This window comes from Lonchura striata, chromosome 7 (genome assembly GCF_046129695.1).
Source record: "Lonchura striata isolate bLonStr1 chromosome 7, bLonStr1.mat, whole genome shotgun sequence".
Taxonomy (NCBI): Eukaryota; Metazoa; Chordata; class Aves; order Passeriformes; family Estrildidae; genus Lonchura; species Lonchura striata.
Window position 1 is genome coordinate 3,511,484 of NC_134609.1, and position 18,019 is coordinate 3,529,502.

At 35.8% G+C, this 18,019-nt stretch overlaps 1 protein-coding gene across 4 annotated transcripts in view; it reads right to left on the reverse strand.

The window, feature by feature from the left end:
* Positions 1–18,019, reverse strand: part of CABCOCO1 (ciliary associated calcium binding coiled-coil 1) — a 141,177-nt gene that overhangs the window by 26,595 nt on the left and 96,563 nt on the right. For all 4 annotated transcript variants that reach the window (XM_021535333.3, XM_021535348.3, XM_021535322.3 and 1 more), the window contains 3 exons: positions 17,694–17,863; positions 14,455–14,599; positions 10,212–10,284 (listed from right to left, as the gene is read on the reverse strand). In XM_021535333.3, coding sequence (XP_021391008.1) covers positions 10,212–10,284; positions 14,455–14,599; positions 17,694–17,863 — 388 coding nt within the window. The remainder of the gene's footprint in view (positions 1–10,211; positions 10,285–14,454; positions 14,600–17,693; positions 17,864–18,019) is intronic.

Consider the following 18,019-nt stretch of genomic DNA (forward strand, 5'->3'; position numbering starts at 1 on the left):
CTAGTGTTATTTGAATAGAACAGAAACAACACATCAAGCACAGGAATTCTAATAGTAAGAAAATAGTCATATGTGTATCAGCATGTAATTCATGAAGATTGACCTGTTCTGTGAAAGTAGTAGCAATATTTTCTGCAATATGTATTTACAATATTGTGGGATTCTTGTAGAACTAACCAGAAAATCATAAAAATGGAAAGCAGAATGTTGAGGTATTTCAGCCAAAAACATCTGTATTTGTTTAGGTTTTATCCTGGTCACAGCACAATCTCCAATGTAACCCTGCAGAACCTACATGGGCTCTGACATAGGCTTTGCAGTCAGAGGACAAAATATGAAGATGAAATCAACCTAGAATAAAAGAAACAAAAAACCTGAACACTCACCATATAAGAATCTTAAGGTCAGCCAAACAGTCCGTCCACTCTAACAAGTAGGAAAAAGCAAACATTAAGTCAAGTAAAAAACAGTCGAGTATTTCTTCTCTTTGCTTTAAGTTGGCCAAGAGAAGATTCAGGATGAGTTCGCTACCAAATTTTAACAGCGCACGTGGAAAGCCAAACCAAAAAATACTTTAGATAATAATCTTAACTGTGAAGAATACCAAAAGGGTCCAGCTGCTGTGTTTTCAAGACTGCCTTGAGGAGATGTTCTACCTATTTGATGTTTCCTGAGTGCTCAAAACACATAATTTGTGGGAGACTCAGGCAGTACAAGGTTAGCTAAGGCTGATGGAAGAGGCAGATGGGAGCCTATTTTCCAAATCAGAAGTGGAGAGAGCGAGGCTCAGTGAGCTGGAGCTGGCCATCAGCCCACACTAAAGAAGGGATCGGAAGGATGGAATTTTCACCTTGCTCTGTTGCTAGCAGCCTGCAAATGAATCCAACCTTGGGATCAAATGGTGAAGGAAACTGTGCTGGAGAGAAAGGGGCTAGTATCCTGCACTGCCACATCTGGGCTACCTCACCAGGTGTGCAGGGGAAGGAGGGCAGGGAGAGCACATTACACCCAACATACTGGGTATGTATACGGCTCTCCTTCCAGTGCCATTTGACAGCTTACTCCCATATTTCTGGTGCCTTACAGTACTGTTGCAGTGTATTCAGACTCTCATGAAAGAATCAAACATTATGCTTTGGATAAACTCTATCCCTTTGCCAAATGTTTTCCTCATTTAAGCCCTAATAAAAACATTTTGAAGGATTACACTGAACCTAAATGGTGCTGAAGTCTTCCAAGTCTAGCAAGCTTCAAAGAACAAATAATACAAATGCTGAAGAAAACAGTTGTTTTGTTAATATTCTATTTACACAGCTGGATCCTTAGGAATTTTATCCATCTGTATATTTAGTAAGCAAGGCAAATTAATGTGCTTAGAATTGCCATTTCCTCAGTGAAAAACAAACCAGTAAAATGAAAAAGCTCCCCCACAGTCTGTCTCTCTCTGCCCCATTCCAGATAGACATGCACACCTCCCCCGTAGCCATGAACCACAAAGTAACTGGAGAGGATTCTTCACAGACAGATGTAATTTATAACAAAGGCAGGAAAAGGCAACCCTAACACAGAGCTTGCTGCCCTTCCTATAAAGTTCACCTCCTTACCAAGAAAAAGCAGAGAATAATTTGTTTGGTTTCTGTACTCAACTCCTTTTTCTTTTATTGTGAAAAGTTTCCATTGTCCTTTTATGTTTTGATTATTGAGTAAGTTTAGAGACTTGCCAAATAGCCCTAGATTGTTAACAGACCACCACTATTTAACTTTGAATGCAAAATAAAGGCACAGTTCACATTAATATTCTATGCCCTCATTTTATTTATTATCTTTGCTTTGAAATTTAAACAATTTTCTTAGCTAAGGTTTGTTAAATGTAAACCTAAGTAGCAATATAAGTTACCTCAAATATCAACCAGACATCCTATAAAACTTAGCTTTCTAATGAGTAACACTACATTTTGCTGAGCTTAGCATATTTATAGGAAATCAAAATAATATTTTATGAATTAATATTCAAATACATCAGATTCAATGTTCAGTAAAAATACTTTATGTTGTATCTTATGACAAGTTGTAAAATTCAAGGTGGAATTAGAAGACAAAAACTTTCTATTGCATTTTAAAAAGGAACTTTAAAGGATTGTAAAACTTGTCTGTTATTTAGACTTGGATTACATTTGTCCTCATAACATCAACTAAATGGATGAAAATTTATTAAAATGTATATTGATTATAAATCATCATGGTAAAGAAATGTCATGCTATTTATTTATATGAATAAGGTCAAGATGTTATTCATAACATAAGGTCACAAGATGTATGAATTTGATACTTAAATATTCACCCGTGGGGATACATTCCCATGAAATATCACATCACTTGCTCATTCCACTGATACTTTTATGTACACAAATTGATTTTCAAGATGATGAAAAGCTGCAGATAAAGGTAATGGGTACAAAACAGTTGTTAATTGTAGTATAAGGTCATAGATCTCTGTCTGCCAATTACCAAAAATTATGCAGGAAATCTTGGAAATAGGGCAACTGCTCTGGAAAACCAGTCTCCAGTAAGTCAGACTGTACAGGCACCAAAATGGTACCTGCTGGCAAACAACTTTAAAAAGGGGCAGCTAAATTTGAACCAGCAAAATATAAACAAAATGTGGCACATTCTTGAATAACTGCTTGATCCCTGCTACATTACATGGAAGAGTTTAGCACTGAAAATAGCACTGTACTGCAGCAGACATAATGCACTGGGCTCAAAATAAAATGTGTCTGTATTTTTTTTTGGCAGATTCCTTTCAAGTCATGTTCTTTGAATTTCCTAAAGTGGAGTTATTGTGCAAATAACTTTCTGCTAGTGTGCTAGCAACAACCTACCAGCTTATGTACAAAGCTCTTCCAATGGTTTGCCACACTGGCTGATAGAGAATCCTGTTTTCTAGATTCCTGGCCCCCCCCAGGAACATGTCCTATAGCAAGCTGAGGACCCCTAGATCATGTGGGTCTTGTTCCAGCAGAGCCAACGATGCTGTATGGCACATGATGGAGGTGGGGCTCTGACATGATCTTCAAAAGCACTACTTTTGTGTCAGGGAGTTTAAACACAGACATATAAGCAAAGCAATTCTGTTAAGTGTTTATTTTTTTTTGTTTTAAACTGGAATTAAATCAAACTGCAAAATTCTCAGATTCTCCTATGAAACAAAATTACTGATCTTTGCTCAGCTTCAAGTACTTTTTTTCATGCTGGTCAAGTTAAACAAGTAGAATTTGCAAAGGGCATCAACAGAGTGAGCTATTCTGGAATACTAGAAAAGTAAAACAAAATTCTTATCCTAATAGTCTGTCTTCAGCTACTTTGCTTAACCACTTAAAAATTTCTCCAAGTCAATACATTTCTGCCAATCTCAATGTCTTCTATTAAAATTTACATCGTGATTGATAACCATTTTTAAATGTGCTGTAGTCTTCTGATAGAGCACTTCATCATTTGGGTCACAGAACATTCTGATGAATAGCAGAAACAGGCTGTCATTAATGTACTGACTATCCTTCCAGTCAAAGCCTACAATGCAGCTGACCTGCATTCCAGCAAATAAACGAGCCTTTACTGCTCTTATCACAACTATATATGTTTACATACATACAAACACACACATGCAGAAAGTCAAAATCAAGCCACTTTATTGATTTAAGAAAAAAAAAATGCATAGAGCACATCTGTGTATATATTAATTCCTGCATAGTTCCAGAAATGTTTTCCTGCCAAGAATTCAAGTTTTTTTCCCTTTCTCTACCATCACACAGTCAAAAAATGTGATGCTTTGTCAGTTGTACTAAACTAAAAAGTGATCATGAGCCTCAATTTTTTTTAATCTAGTGTTAGTTTTTCATCCTCCAGGGTGCTGAGTAGCGTGACCCCAGTCACTTCTCAGTTTATTTCTGTGAATGTGAATAGGTCCATTGAAATTTAAGTTCCCAATTTGTTAAGAAGAGGCGCTTGTTGAAACGCTGGCTGGGTCAGAACCATGGCGCTCAGCTCACTGAAGGCACAGCCCATGTCAGCTCTTTGGCACTTGTCCTGCCTGCATTCTTTTATTTCGTGACTTCACGCATGTTACTGAGTTAAAAAGAAGGCTTGTTTTGTATTTGATGTTTCCTAAGAAAATAATTTAAAAAACGTTTTGTTAATCATTCTCTAAAGCATTGTAAAAGTACTCAGCACTGGTTTATGAATTCCACCAGCTCTCTGGAGCTCTCACCAGCTTTTAGGGCAGAGTAGTTCAGCTACCAAAACTCAGGAATGTTAAAAGTTCATTAGAAGTCCATCAGCATGTGACCTACATGGAAATGTAACTGCTAAAGGTCAGAGTAGCTCCCCTACTGACAAATGGGTATACCAACACAATCTTTGGAAAACAAAGGTTGTTTCTACTTGACAACAGATGCTTAAATATTTAAAGCAGCACTACATACAATTCCAAGACTCCATTTTTCATTCAAACTAATCACAAGTCCTTCAAGATCCCTTGTTACAGCCATATCAGGTCTCAAGATCAAAGGGCTGGATATCTGTAAATTTTGTCAAAAACCCACTGGCTCTCCAGCTGCTTACTTCAGTAATCTGGACTTGGGTATGGCACACTTCTGTAACAGACATCAAAAATTTCCCCTCAGACATCAAAAGACCAAGTACCAGTTTTAAACATCCACAATCAGAAAATAATGAACCTACTCCTGAAGCTGTAGTTTTGATCTTCATAGCAGTAAAGGCTTGAGGAACATGTTTTGAAGGAAAAACTAAATAAGAGCATGGAAATGAAAGAGAAATGGAATGTAACACAACATCAATTTATCAAAGATACATGATGCCAGACTAATTTCATATTTATTAAATAAATAATTTTCTAGACAAAAGCAATGTGAGAGACATGATCAATTTATGAGTGGGCAGGAATACCACACAGATGGGACTTTGAAGTCTATTCAGTCTTGTATTCAATGACAAATTGGGAGGTGACATTGTGGGGACATCTTCTTTTTAAAGCCTATAGTGCACTCTAAGTACCTCAGCTAGAAAATACAGTAACAAAGGAGAACTAGAACAGCAGATGAACGATGAGATAGCCACATGATACAGGTATAAAATGCTTCTGGGACCTACCATGTAGGCTATTCCCAGCAGAGGAAAAGAAAGCACTATTGATATTTTACAAGGCCTTGCTTTTATCTCGGCAACAATATTACATCAGTTTGGTCACTTATGTTGTAACAAAACTGATTTAAAGTGGAACAATTATAGAAGAAGGCCAATGGGATGACAAGCAGCTGGTATGGACGCAAGCACAAGAGTATCAAAGTCTACCTTTAAAGCAAAGATTAGAGAAAGCTGGCTTTTCTAGTCTAGCTGAATGAAGGCTGACAATAAGATTGCTGTCTCTTTATACACTAGAAAAATAAACACTGGGGATGGAACAAGAGCTAAAGGTCAATACTGGCACAAATTGTCACAAGGGCAAATGCACATAAGCTTGTCATGAATACACCCAAACCAGAAATTGAAGTTTTATAACAATTATAGAAACCAGGCATCAGGGCACTTCCTGAAGGAGTAAAGAAAAAAAAAAAAAAAGTTAACTTTTTAAACTGGAGTTTGACAGGTTTCTGAAGAGTATTATGAATGCTTCCCTAAGAGAAAGCAGCATGAGAGCTGACAACTGAAGACATCCCTTCCAGTCCTATGCTCTTCTTGATGTCTTTGCCATGGTGATATTTAGAAAACAAAGCTACAAAAAATCAACTGGTTTTTAGGTACTAAAAATATCTGAAACCTCCAGGCTTTGAAAAGCACTCCATTAGCTGGGGAATGAGTTTCTGTATTGTGACCTGATATGCTTATGGAAATGTTCTGGTTTCATACATCTCTAAAAGATAGTTCTCAAGAAGTCGTGGAGCAAATTTATTTAAACAATGATTGATTAACCAATACAAATATGCAACACCTGATGAGGATTACGTATCAAAGTCAAGTCCCAGACTTTAGGGCTTTTGCCATCAGAGGAAAAAAAAACTTTATTAGCTTTCAAAAAGCTAATAAAGCTTATTCACCTCCTTAAATTCAAACAAATAAGGGATTTTGTTCAAACTTAAGAAAAACCCCAACCCAACCCATAACTGGATAAGGACCAGACACAGTCCAAAAGCTCAATGCTTCAGAAAGTAAGGAGTACATAGAGTGAAAGAATTAATAGAAATTAGTTTGGAACTCTAAGTACAGAGGATGATATCTAGTGACTGCTATAATACTGAATTTGCACTGCCATTAAATTTAATCTTTGATATTTTTATTGCAACCTGACCCACTATGACATTTCTAAAGAAAATTACATTGTACACTACTATTTCAAGAAGTCAAACTTAGCTAGTCATCTGGGCCATAAAATAGCAGATTACTCCATCAGACTGGCTAAAGCATCTAGGAATAAAACTAGATTTACCAACCACATAATTTTTATTAGGAAATGTTTCAAAGCAGACATAATCCCAAAAGACCTTAGCCTCATACCATCCAAAAATACACAACAGAGAGCAGCAAAAAACATGAACTACAGTATAAGGTACAACTTGTAAATGAGAGAAAAAAATTTGCAAGATATGTTGTAATACATCATACTATCAAAGCATAAATTAACTAAATGCAGAAATAGAAAAAAGTAAAAACTTCCACGCAATTTATGTATTAACAATTTAAATCTTTGCTCTAAGATCTGATGTGTTAATAGGAATTGCTCCATTGAATCCCTGAACATCAATATTTAGTCTGTACTCCTTTTGCTTTCCTTGAAATTGCGAGCTAATATAGGTGTACTAAATCACAGCTAAAAAGCAAAATGTCCAGAACAGGCAGAAGGAAAAACCCAGTATTTTTAACAGCAATATTCCTGAAGAACTCTGGTATGGTAGCACTGCTTGCATTTTATTTTGGATCACAGCCACAGAACAGCTAAAGCACAGCTTCTTTTGTAATCATTCTAAATGGGGGGAACTGCTCATAATAGTAACAGGAAAAAAAGCAATGAATTTACTTGGCAGTCTTAACACTTCTCAGCAATTCCTTGTACTGTCATGTTTTCTAACAGGTATTCATGCATACATAATATATAGGTCTTTGTAGATCTGGAAAGAAGGAGAAGTAAGGGATTTGATAGCTAGAAAGGCAAGTTTTAAATTTTAAATACTGTCAAAGTAGGTTAGAAGTGTGATGTGTGTTTTATCATCTAACCAAGCACTCATGTCTTTCTGTTTTAACCTTTTTTTTCCTAGGCAATATAATCACCTCGGGCACTTTAAGGTTTAAAGGCTTTAGCCAATGCAAAAAAAAAAATTAAATTAGCCTGGCGTTTGTTACCTTTTTTTAAAGAGTTGAACACTGTCTGTGTTTTACAGAGGTGGCTTTATTATGCTAGCTGCATCAAATGCAGAATATTAATCAGACTGTGAAGCTCTACTAATTATGTGCTACATTTAAATAACTTGGATTTTGTTAAGTGGCACGACCACAGATATTGTATGCATAATCTGAGTTTTGAGTCATTTCCTTTTTCTTGTCTGATTTTATTCTACACAGGAAATGACAGGGTCATTTGGAAATAACTGCAGTGAAAGATCAAAAAGGAAACTTGATTGAGAACACTGTATAATTGCCTGTGCTAGAGAAAAAAAAAATTCCAATGACTTTACAACCCATTGCTATAAGATTTCTCTGGAAAACACACACTGTGGTTTCCCTAAAAGGATATCCATTACAACACTGAGTACAGCTTTTATTTGTTGTAGCTGCATCTCTTTTAAAGAAGCAGATCTTCTCCTGAGAGCGCTGGGCTTTTATTCTGCAGGTAATTCTTTCGGCACACACACTCGCTGAGCTAAAGCCATTTCAGTGGAAGCAAATCAATTCTGTTGAAGCAAGTCATTTCACTGACTCATCTCAAAGTGTTCATTTGCAAAAGGAGATAATGCTGTAATTAAGCTCTTGGAACACTGTGGTTCTTGTTATTTGGACAAATCTGGCCATTACAATTTAGAGAGTCCTGTTCCAAAAGAACAGGCTTTTATTGCTGGAGCTAAAGGAAAACTTTTTAGACATTAGCTGCACTCAGCTTAGAGTCAGGATCAGATCCAGCTTTGGGCTGTGGTGTGTCTGCAGTGGCTTTTTTTTTTTTTTTTTGGTAAGACACTGGTCTACATAACAGGATAGCAGCCAAACTTTCAGCACAAATTTACTATCTACTTTCAGCATATGGATTTCCCAGTTATTTCCTGTTCCTTGAGCAGATGCACTGCAGAGCAAGGGACCCCAGGTGTGCTCCTGCCACAGCCACACACACCAAACCATGGCAGCCCAAAAAACTATTCATCTAAGGGACTGCAAAATAGAAGTAATGATCTCTTTTATGCATAAGAATTACTAAATAAAACAAAGTTACAGCAAAATAACTTGAAGTCTATGCTGAGTTCACCTCACCTCACATTTTAACACATAAAGCAAGTGCAAATAATGTCATAAATTTGTATGTGTAGCTTCAATACCTTACACTTTTACTTATTGAAGAACAATGCATCACCCTATCAAAATGAACTCTAACAGAATATAAGTATTGATTTTCTTGGGTGTTGGAGTGTAGTTGGACAAATTAAAAGCTCTCTGCCATGTAGCTCAGAATACAAAACAGATGGATTAAAGTGAAGTGGCACCATAGGTAGGAAAAGGCTGTGAAGGAGTTACAGCTAAAGACTGTCATGTATGGTTTTGTGACAGTTGTAGCTGCAGATGGCACTTGCTGCTTGGATGGATCACCACCAAAGCCATTCCCTGGAATCCATTCCTACCATTGCCCAGAGGTGCTGGTACCCTCAGCAGAGGTGGTGCTCCCTGGCAGAGCCTGCCCAGGGCTCCCCTGTCCTGCGGCTGGGGCAGTGCATGATGACCCCACCCACCCAGAAGGGAGTCTTCAGGAAACACAAACACATTTCCTTTAGGCTAATCTAAAACCTTCCAAAATTCATGATTCAAGTTGACACAAGCATTACTTAATTAAAGCCTCATTAAAATCGATTTTACCAATTAAGAAGTGCTAACCACCCATTGATCTGATTACCTAACACAAAACCCCCAGCCTAACATAGTAATGCTGAAATTCTGCTCTACCTTTGTATTGACAGTTTTGTCATCTATTTCATCATAGCTGGAATTTTAACCCACCTTGTAAGTGATAAGAATAATTTCCAAATATTTGCATCCATGTAAAGAAAAGTAATTTTATAATACGGCTACTTAAAAGCAACATGGAAAGCAATTACCCCCATCACCAGAGTCAAAATACCAGCTGAAAGTGTAAAGGAATTTTTACAGTGTACTAATTTTAACTTCATTGTGTACTGATAAGCTAAAATATAAATACCATCAAAAATAATACACTACTGTGCCCCTCTGGGTAATCAGTTAACTCCTAATACAAATTTAAAAAGCAAATATTTTTTAATGTGTAATAACAAATATCCTCAAAAAGCACAACCAGGCTAGAAGAAAGTTTATTTGATAAATTAAACCTGTCCATTTGATTAAAGGCCACATTTTGCATCAACACATTTCCTTATGTATTTTTTCATGTGTAAGTTAGAACACATGACAAAGCTCATTGTGAAGCCAACTCACTATTGTTAACTGAATTCTTTCAAAATGATCATTTTCTAGCTTGCTTCTTTCTTTATAATCACTATAATTAACTCTTCGTGGTTACAGCAGAAACAGAACTCTGTACATCACACATGTCTATTAGGGCTGTGGTCAGACTAGGCATGGCAAACAACATTTTCTGATTTTGATTGCTGATTTTAAAGCAGAGTCAAGACTCACATTGCTAATTCAAATTACATGCATCAACTTACAAATACCTACACAAAATTGTTCCTGATTTAACACAACTAACGACTTAACCAAGCAATGCATTTACACTTTTTTGAGATCCCAAATTAATTTTGAATATGAGGATCAAAACATCTTAACTTGCGCTCTTTAATCAGCCGTTTTACATTAGCGATGCAGGGATGTTGACATGAAGTTGCTTTGAGCAATATAAAACATATGCCATGGTGCACTTGTTAAGGAACTCTGCATAATGAGTTCCATCTATATAAATGACTCACCTCATTACTTATCACAGGTTCTTCTCTACGACCGTGGAAGAGGTATTCATATGCTTTATAGTGTTTAAATAAGCTGAAAACCAACATAATGTCGTGTAAGTTTTTGGAAAGGTAATACTATTACAAGTTTTGTTAAACAATGAGTTAACCTCCAGCATGGTAACATTCCAAATTTTAAAAAGAAACAAACAGTTGTTTAACTTCAGATACAACAAGCAGCATATTTAATTTGCAGGATTTATTATCAGATGGCTGTAGAAAATACAGTGTGATATTTAAAAATACATCCACTTAGTCCTTATAAAATTGAACTCTGAGAAGACAAAGTTCTACTCTGAAAAAAGTAATTCCTGAAACACTTATCACCAGGATACTTGCACTTTTATTATCAGCAATAGCAGACAAGGAGGAAACAAAGCCAAATCAGCTTTCAGATTCTGGGATGGGCTGCCAGTACACAGAGAAAGTTTGATCTTGGAACACCAAAACAATAAAGAATAGAAGTATTTATTCTCTCAAGGTCACTTTGCAAAAGCAGTGTATTATTTCCTCAAAGAAAAACTAAAAACCAGATTAACACACAGCAGTTTTGCATACTACAACAAAAGTAACTTTAAATAGACTTTGTCAATGGACTCAAATATTTATCTTCCTTAAAATATGTATGGCTTTCCACTTCAAGTGTTTCAAATAATTTTCTTTGTTTCCTTTTCTAACGATCAATGATACAATGTTTATTTAACCAAAAATTTTGTTTGTCACAGTCTCTTACTTGTAAGAGACTATGTAAGACTGTAAATTCTTCACTTACAATCATGATACAGAACTCCTGGCTTCTCTCACGTCATTTTGACATATGATTTAAAACACTGCTCTGTGATTTCATAGCAAGTCCAAGCTGAAGAATGATTCCAATAATTTATCACTGCTCTGCCTGCTGTATCCAGGAAAGGTACAGCAATATTTGCAGGAACATCTGTAACTGGTTCTTTGCTTTCTGGCTAGGGACAGGACTCAGGTTCTTTTTTTGGGAGACCCAGCAGTTGAGTCAGCAATACCTTTGGCTTGGTACTGGCAAGGCCCACCTAAGAAGTCTGGCTGCCATCAGCTAGAGGCTGCCTTCCTACAAACCCAAAGCACACAGGCAATTAATTAGGTTCTTATAGTATTTACAATTTCATTTAAGCACATTTTTATTGCAGCACTTCACCAAAGAATTCCTGACATGTTTCAGTGGAGACACAGAAATTATATTTAAAGAGAGTTCAGGACTTAACCTGCAAATAATTCACACTGATTTATGTAAATATATGTCCCCTTTCATACACACCTGTAATTTGGTAAAATTCTAACAGGGATTATTTGAAAAAAGACATAAAGTATTTTATGAATATCACAGACACACAGGAATTCAGACATATATCCTTCCAACTGGATCGGTAAAAATTAATATTTCAAATTTGTTCTCTTATCCTAGTGCTTTGGAAATAAGTCAGATTTACAGCACCTAAAAGTCAGGTCTTTTCCTTCCCCTTCCTCTCCAAATATGTTGTGATATTCTTCATTGACTATGTTACAGTTACGTATAATTTAAAATATATAGCCAAAAATATAAGTAGTTCTTTTTGGCATTTCTGAAGTTCATGTCTTTATTTTAAAAAATATCTCTGCTCAACCTGGCACTCCTAATCCTGTATGAAGGAACAAATTTCTCCATTTAATGGTCTTGAAATCAAATTACATAAATCAGACATCAGCATTTATTTAGAAAAACAGTGTCATTTTCTTCTATCAAGCATTATACAAAATGCCCCTTTTTGTTTCAATTTGATGTGAACAATTTAAAAATTCCATACCAGTGTTTCTAGCAATTACACAGAAATAATTTTACTTGCATAAGTAATACTGTTAAGAATAGGCCCTTATGATGTCATATGAGAATCTGAAGGTGATTAACAATGACATATTTCCCCAGCTCCACTGCTTTCTAAAAAGAAGATGTCAGGAGCTATGTTGATGTGTGTTTGCCCAAGGAGACAAGATAAAAAGATGATAACTGTCACCTTCCACCAAACCTGAAGGTGTCATTATAGTTGCTGCACAGTTTGTGCCAATGTGGTTAAGCATTTGTCCCTGTTTCCATTATAAATCCCGTGGGTTTACAGCTCATCTGTAAAAATGTGATCTGAACTACAACATGTCATACTGTCTTGAGTAGAAAAAACCTACAAGCTTATAATTTAAAATTAAACAAGAAAAAATGTATTGAACTAATACATTAATTTGAATTGTAATAAAACTCAACCTATTTCTGAGTTCATAAACTTTAAAATACACCCATTTAAGTGTGCCAATTCCATTCTTACTTAGAAAAAAAAATATCCCAGTGACTGAAATAATGGATTGCATAAACTGGATACACATGATACATTTCAGTGTAAGTGTGCACTTCCACAACATTGCCACAGCACCCATTTGTAATAAATTGAGCAGTTTGGACATACAACCACATATTTGGTGGCCAAAATACCATTCTCCTGCTAAAGTTTTGCAGCTTGATTGTATTCCTGCCCAGCTAATACTTTGGTTCAAAGCTGGATGGAGCACCTAATCTCCTGGATAAAATTTTTCTGACTGTGAAGGAATTACTTCATGGACAAGATATCTCTCAATGGATAATTTACACACGAGTTATAGACATGGTATTTTGGAAAGAACATTTGTTCCATATAAATATACAAAAGACAGACAGGAAGGCAGAAGTAAAAGGAGTTGAGACATCTTAAATGCCAAGTTTCCTTTTAGTTTAGGGCTAGTACTTGGCAGGACATTATTTTGCCTTGACTACAGAAATCTGAGATTTAAAGAGATGTTCCCATTTCTTATGGGAAGAACCTTAAGTGGTTTATATTTTCCATGAAAAAGAAACAAAAGAGAAAAATTAGAGAGTAGGAGAAAGAGATATATTTTATAGCCCAATCATAAGAGAAATTGCCTGCAATGGGTTTAAATCCCCATCTGAATCCAAGTACTCTAAACTGGAAGGCTAATAGCTACCCTAGCATTTTGCCTTTCCTCAAGAGAAAACACTTTTCTGCACTAAGGAAAACACTCTCAAAACTCCTTCTTCGCAGTTTTAAACTTTTCCTACAGAACAGTCAGAAAATTCTCAGCAAATCTACATATGGATCAGCCATGATCTCACTCAATTTTCATGCCCATCTGCCACAAATCCCCCCACCCTCCTCCACCCCCATTTGGGTCAGAAAATGGGCTTGACTGAAGGGCTGCAGCTGCAGTACACTGGATGAACATATACTACAGGAGTAACTTAATAATTTTCCATCTCCTTGCCCCTGACATTCATGGATGGTTAAACAGCTTGAGAACCATTCTGCCCATCATGTGCTGCAAACGGGTATGTCAGTACAGCCACTGCCTTAACCATGGCATTCCAGTGGAAATGGGGTGCACACATTACTATACAGTAAGAAATTTATACAGGGGCATTACTGTTGCTATCAGGCTCAGTGTTTTTCTCAAATAAATAAAGAATTTACTGCTGTTTGCATCTCTTTCTGTGTCTCTGTTTAAAAGCTGAGACCTGTCATTAAACCTTTTCATGTACATTACTAGACTTTTACTGATTTTTAAATGCAACATTTTTATGATTCCTATATGATCAAAACCTTAATTCTGTTAAGTACAAAACTCTAAATCACTTCAGTCCACAATAACTGTCAAGACCATACAAATACTTAGAATAACAGAGTCAAGATGAGATCTAAATAAGATAAATAAGATCTACAATTTTATTCAGATGGAATCTAAAGGTAGCTTTTAAAAGCAAAACAAGATTATTGCCCATGCATCACTCTGTTTTCTTTTATCACTTCAAACAAAACACAAAAGGAATATTTTCAGCATAATCTCACATTTTTACAAACTTCCAGTCTAAATTTATTTTTTGGGCTTTGACATCTGAGACCAGATCTTTATTGCTCCTGGCGTATTCTCTCTTCTTTTTCATGATTTAAAGTTTGATGTTTGCAGTATGTTGGCACAGGAGGAAGGTATCCAGTAAAATAACAGCAAAATACTAGTAGTACTAGTAGTAGTGTAAAAATAATAATAATTTAAAAATTGTTGATTATGTTGTTCTTATTGTTGCTGTTATTTTATCAGTCATTTTCCCACTATATTAGATTAATGAAATAAAAACAGATTCTGTAGAAACAAATACCTGGTAACCAAGTAATCAATGATTGCTTTGGCTTGCTCAATGCTGAATAAATTCAGGTTACCTCTTTCTTCTGACTCAGTTTCTCCTATTCCAGTCATTGCTCTTTCAAGTTCTTTTAAATTATCTCCCAAGGTCATATGTTTGCCTGCAAAGTAATTCCGAAGAACAAAAACCATGTATAAATACAACAAGTGGGATGGAGTTTTTTGGCCCATTTTAATTATAAGACTTCTTAAAGTTTTAGTTATGATCCACCACTTAAATTTAAAAGCCAACAGCAGTCAAATGCTTCTATTGCCATTATTCTCATCAATAAAGTGTCCATTAAAATTCCACTACAAAACCACCACTCTGCCTTCACAATGGAAGGATCATAATAATGGGTGTTCAAGATACTACAGCTTCACCTCTTACCTATGCTGAGAGAACCACAGGCAGAATATGCAAATTTGAGAGGCAGAGTATGCTTTTATTTAAAATAGCCTACTTCTTATGAATTGTAAAAGATTATTCTTCTGACCATGCCCCTTGTAAAATAAACCATTAATGCAGGAACAGATATTAAAAAGGGCGAAGTTTATTTTAAAGTGCTTACAGTCATAATAGATTAAAAATGAATATGCATAAGACCCTGCATGTATCATCAGACTTGGAGACATTTCTGCGTCCTTCCAAACCAGATAATTACTTTATATTTTTACTCTGGAAATCAAAACCAAATGCCACAACAAGTTGGAATTAGAATTTAAATTCTGTTTGATAACTGTCCTGACAAAGAGGACAATCTAAAATGTATCAGAGCATGCTGAACCTATAAAAAAAAAAAGGATTCATCTTTCTGATTTGCACACAGTGTCTGCCATCACCAGAACCATTGGAAATTAAAAAAAAAAAAAAACAGGCTTCAAATACAATTTGTCTTTTCCTTTTATGTCTAAAAAATCTACAGGAAAAAGAAAAAAAGGGGGAAATATCCACCAGTGGTGAAATAGATTTATTTTTCTCATTGTTTTATGTCTTTTCTGATACACTCCTTGTTTTTTTTTTTTTGTACAGGAAATAAATTAAAATACTTAGAAGACTTATTTTCTTTTGTAGTTTTGCCCTTTAATGGTACAGTAATCAAAGGCTTGAAAATTCTATCTCACTCTTCAGTAAGAGAGGCAGCACAATATAAATAACCATGTGGGAAGGGACAAGAAAGAAACACAGAGAATGCAAAGGAAATAGAAGCCATAGGAAATGAGGAAAAGCAACAGAACTAGAAATACCACCCTTTGTAGGGAAATGAAGGCACATAGCAGGATCACCCAGATCCTGAATCTGTTGCCAACCCATCCAAATTTTCTCTTTCCTCTGCACACCTGATTTTCAGTCCAAACCACCTTCTCAGGAAGACTCATGCAGCACTTCTGTGAGCTAGGGAGTACTTTACCCTCAATGAACATAAAGGAATCAAATCGTGCAACTCATTCTGACTCCCCATCAAGCAAGACCTCCAGTTTTCCTTGCTGCTTTACCAGCCTTAAATGCATTTCCACTACCCTCCTTCTCTAAATCCACTCTTCCTGCTCAATGCTACACTTGCTGTTATGGCCAAGTCAGCTTAATTCTCCAGGCTGACTGGCTCCAGTGCAGGCAAAGGAAAAGAAAGAGTCATTAATATAGAAGACATTAGAATTTTGCTTTTAGATTAAATGTTTGGTAATTACAAGAAAATTCATCTCAGCCCTGGGCTGTGAAGAAAATATAAGAAGTTTCCTGCAAGCATATAAAAACTACACTTTCCTTCTCTAAAAACCATGTATATCTTAGCCAAATCTAAATGGATTTTCACAGGACAGCAAAAAGCAAATTCACAACATTTGCTTGCCAAACCTTTATCTTTACTTCAGAGCATCAGGGCATTAGACCTGTTAACAAAAGAAAAAGACACAAAATAGGTTCTTTTTCCCACAGCCTCTGTCTGCAAGCTAGAGGTTTGGTTGAATTGGTTCAGTTGCAATTTGACATATAAAAATTCACCAAAAGCAGACAGGGCCATGGAAAATTTCTTAAGCTTAAAGAGTTAAAAGTTTGGCAAAACATAATGCAATGAAGATGACATTCCTGAAAAACGTCAGTCAGTTTTAATAACTGGTTGTGCTACCAGCCTGTCGTGTACACATGTATTACACGGTCTCATAAAACTAATTTCTGACAGGTTTCCACTCTGCTCCATTGTCACAGTAATGTAGTTAGCATATGTTAAGATACTTTCTCATTGGAGACAGGAAGGACAACTGGAATTCCAATGATCACAAAGCACGTACATATTCTGTCAAAATTCCAAGTCAGAAAGGCCCTTGAACTAAATGACAGTGAAAGAGTATAATAACTATTATGAGCTTGATTTTAAATGTTCTCCTTCTCTTTTGAATGAAACTGCTGAGTCCTTTCACTCTTCCTCTGGGATGGACTTTTCTTAACATAATCACCTTCAAAGTGAATGTTAAACAAGCATTAGAATCTCTGACAAAGGTTTTAGAGGACAGTGTTACCATTTTTTTTTTTTTGGCTATTTCATTCCCCCTAGACCAAGCTTCATGCTTTGTGGTAAATTTCCTCATAACCACCAAGTAAGACTTTGGAGCTACAATCCTTTCATTTTTCATCTCCATGAAAGGAGCTACAATCCTTTCATTGTCATTTTTCATCTTCAGCAGCAATGTCAGTTTACTTCCCTCACCAGTCCTTAGTTAACATATATTCTGCACCAGAAGTGCAGCATTTGCCATATAGGATGCTGAGAGTTGACCTCCGAGGATAAAAAAAAAAAAAAAATGCAATTCACCTGCTGTAATGCTACAGGATATACTGAATATCTCAAACAGCAGAGAAATGTGCCCACGGCTACAGCGAGTCAGTCACTGAGAAAGCTGGAATTGGAATTTAGGAGCTCCTTGCCCTCACTCTACTGTAATTATTATTTATTTTACCATAGCAAAGAAAAGGTCTCTTCAGGACCTGGCCCATTTGTATGACATATTGTACAAACAAAGAATGAGGAATATTCTACTCAAAAGACTTGAGATCTGCCAGTAAGAATTATTTTCAGGCACAAGGTCTAACATACCAACATTTGAGAGGAAAATAAATAATTTTACAATTACTTGTAATTAAATATCACTTTATTAAAATGACCAGGAAACATTCTTGCCTTCCACTTCAGATATTTTACAGTTCTTAATTATACTTACTGCTGAGGTTCTCCAAGGAGAAATTTAATAGATCCATGAATTCTGAGAGCTGGATAAGACTGAAGTTCATTTCCTTAGCCCACCAAAATCCTGCAGTATAATAATCTAGTAAAATAGCTTCTTTCAAAGATGTCTTTAGTTGTGTAAGATTCAGAAATTCTTCCATCTTCCTGAAAAAATTGCAGAGTAAAATAATGGAATTTAAAAATAAATTACAGATTCCAAAGTCTTACTTGGTCTGCATGCAATTATATACATAACATTTCTTTAGTTGCAATATTATTCATATGTGCCTATGTACATAATTTCTTGAATTTAGCTACATC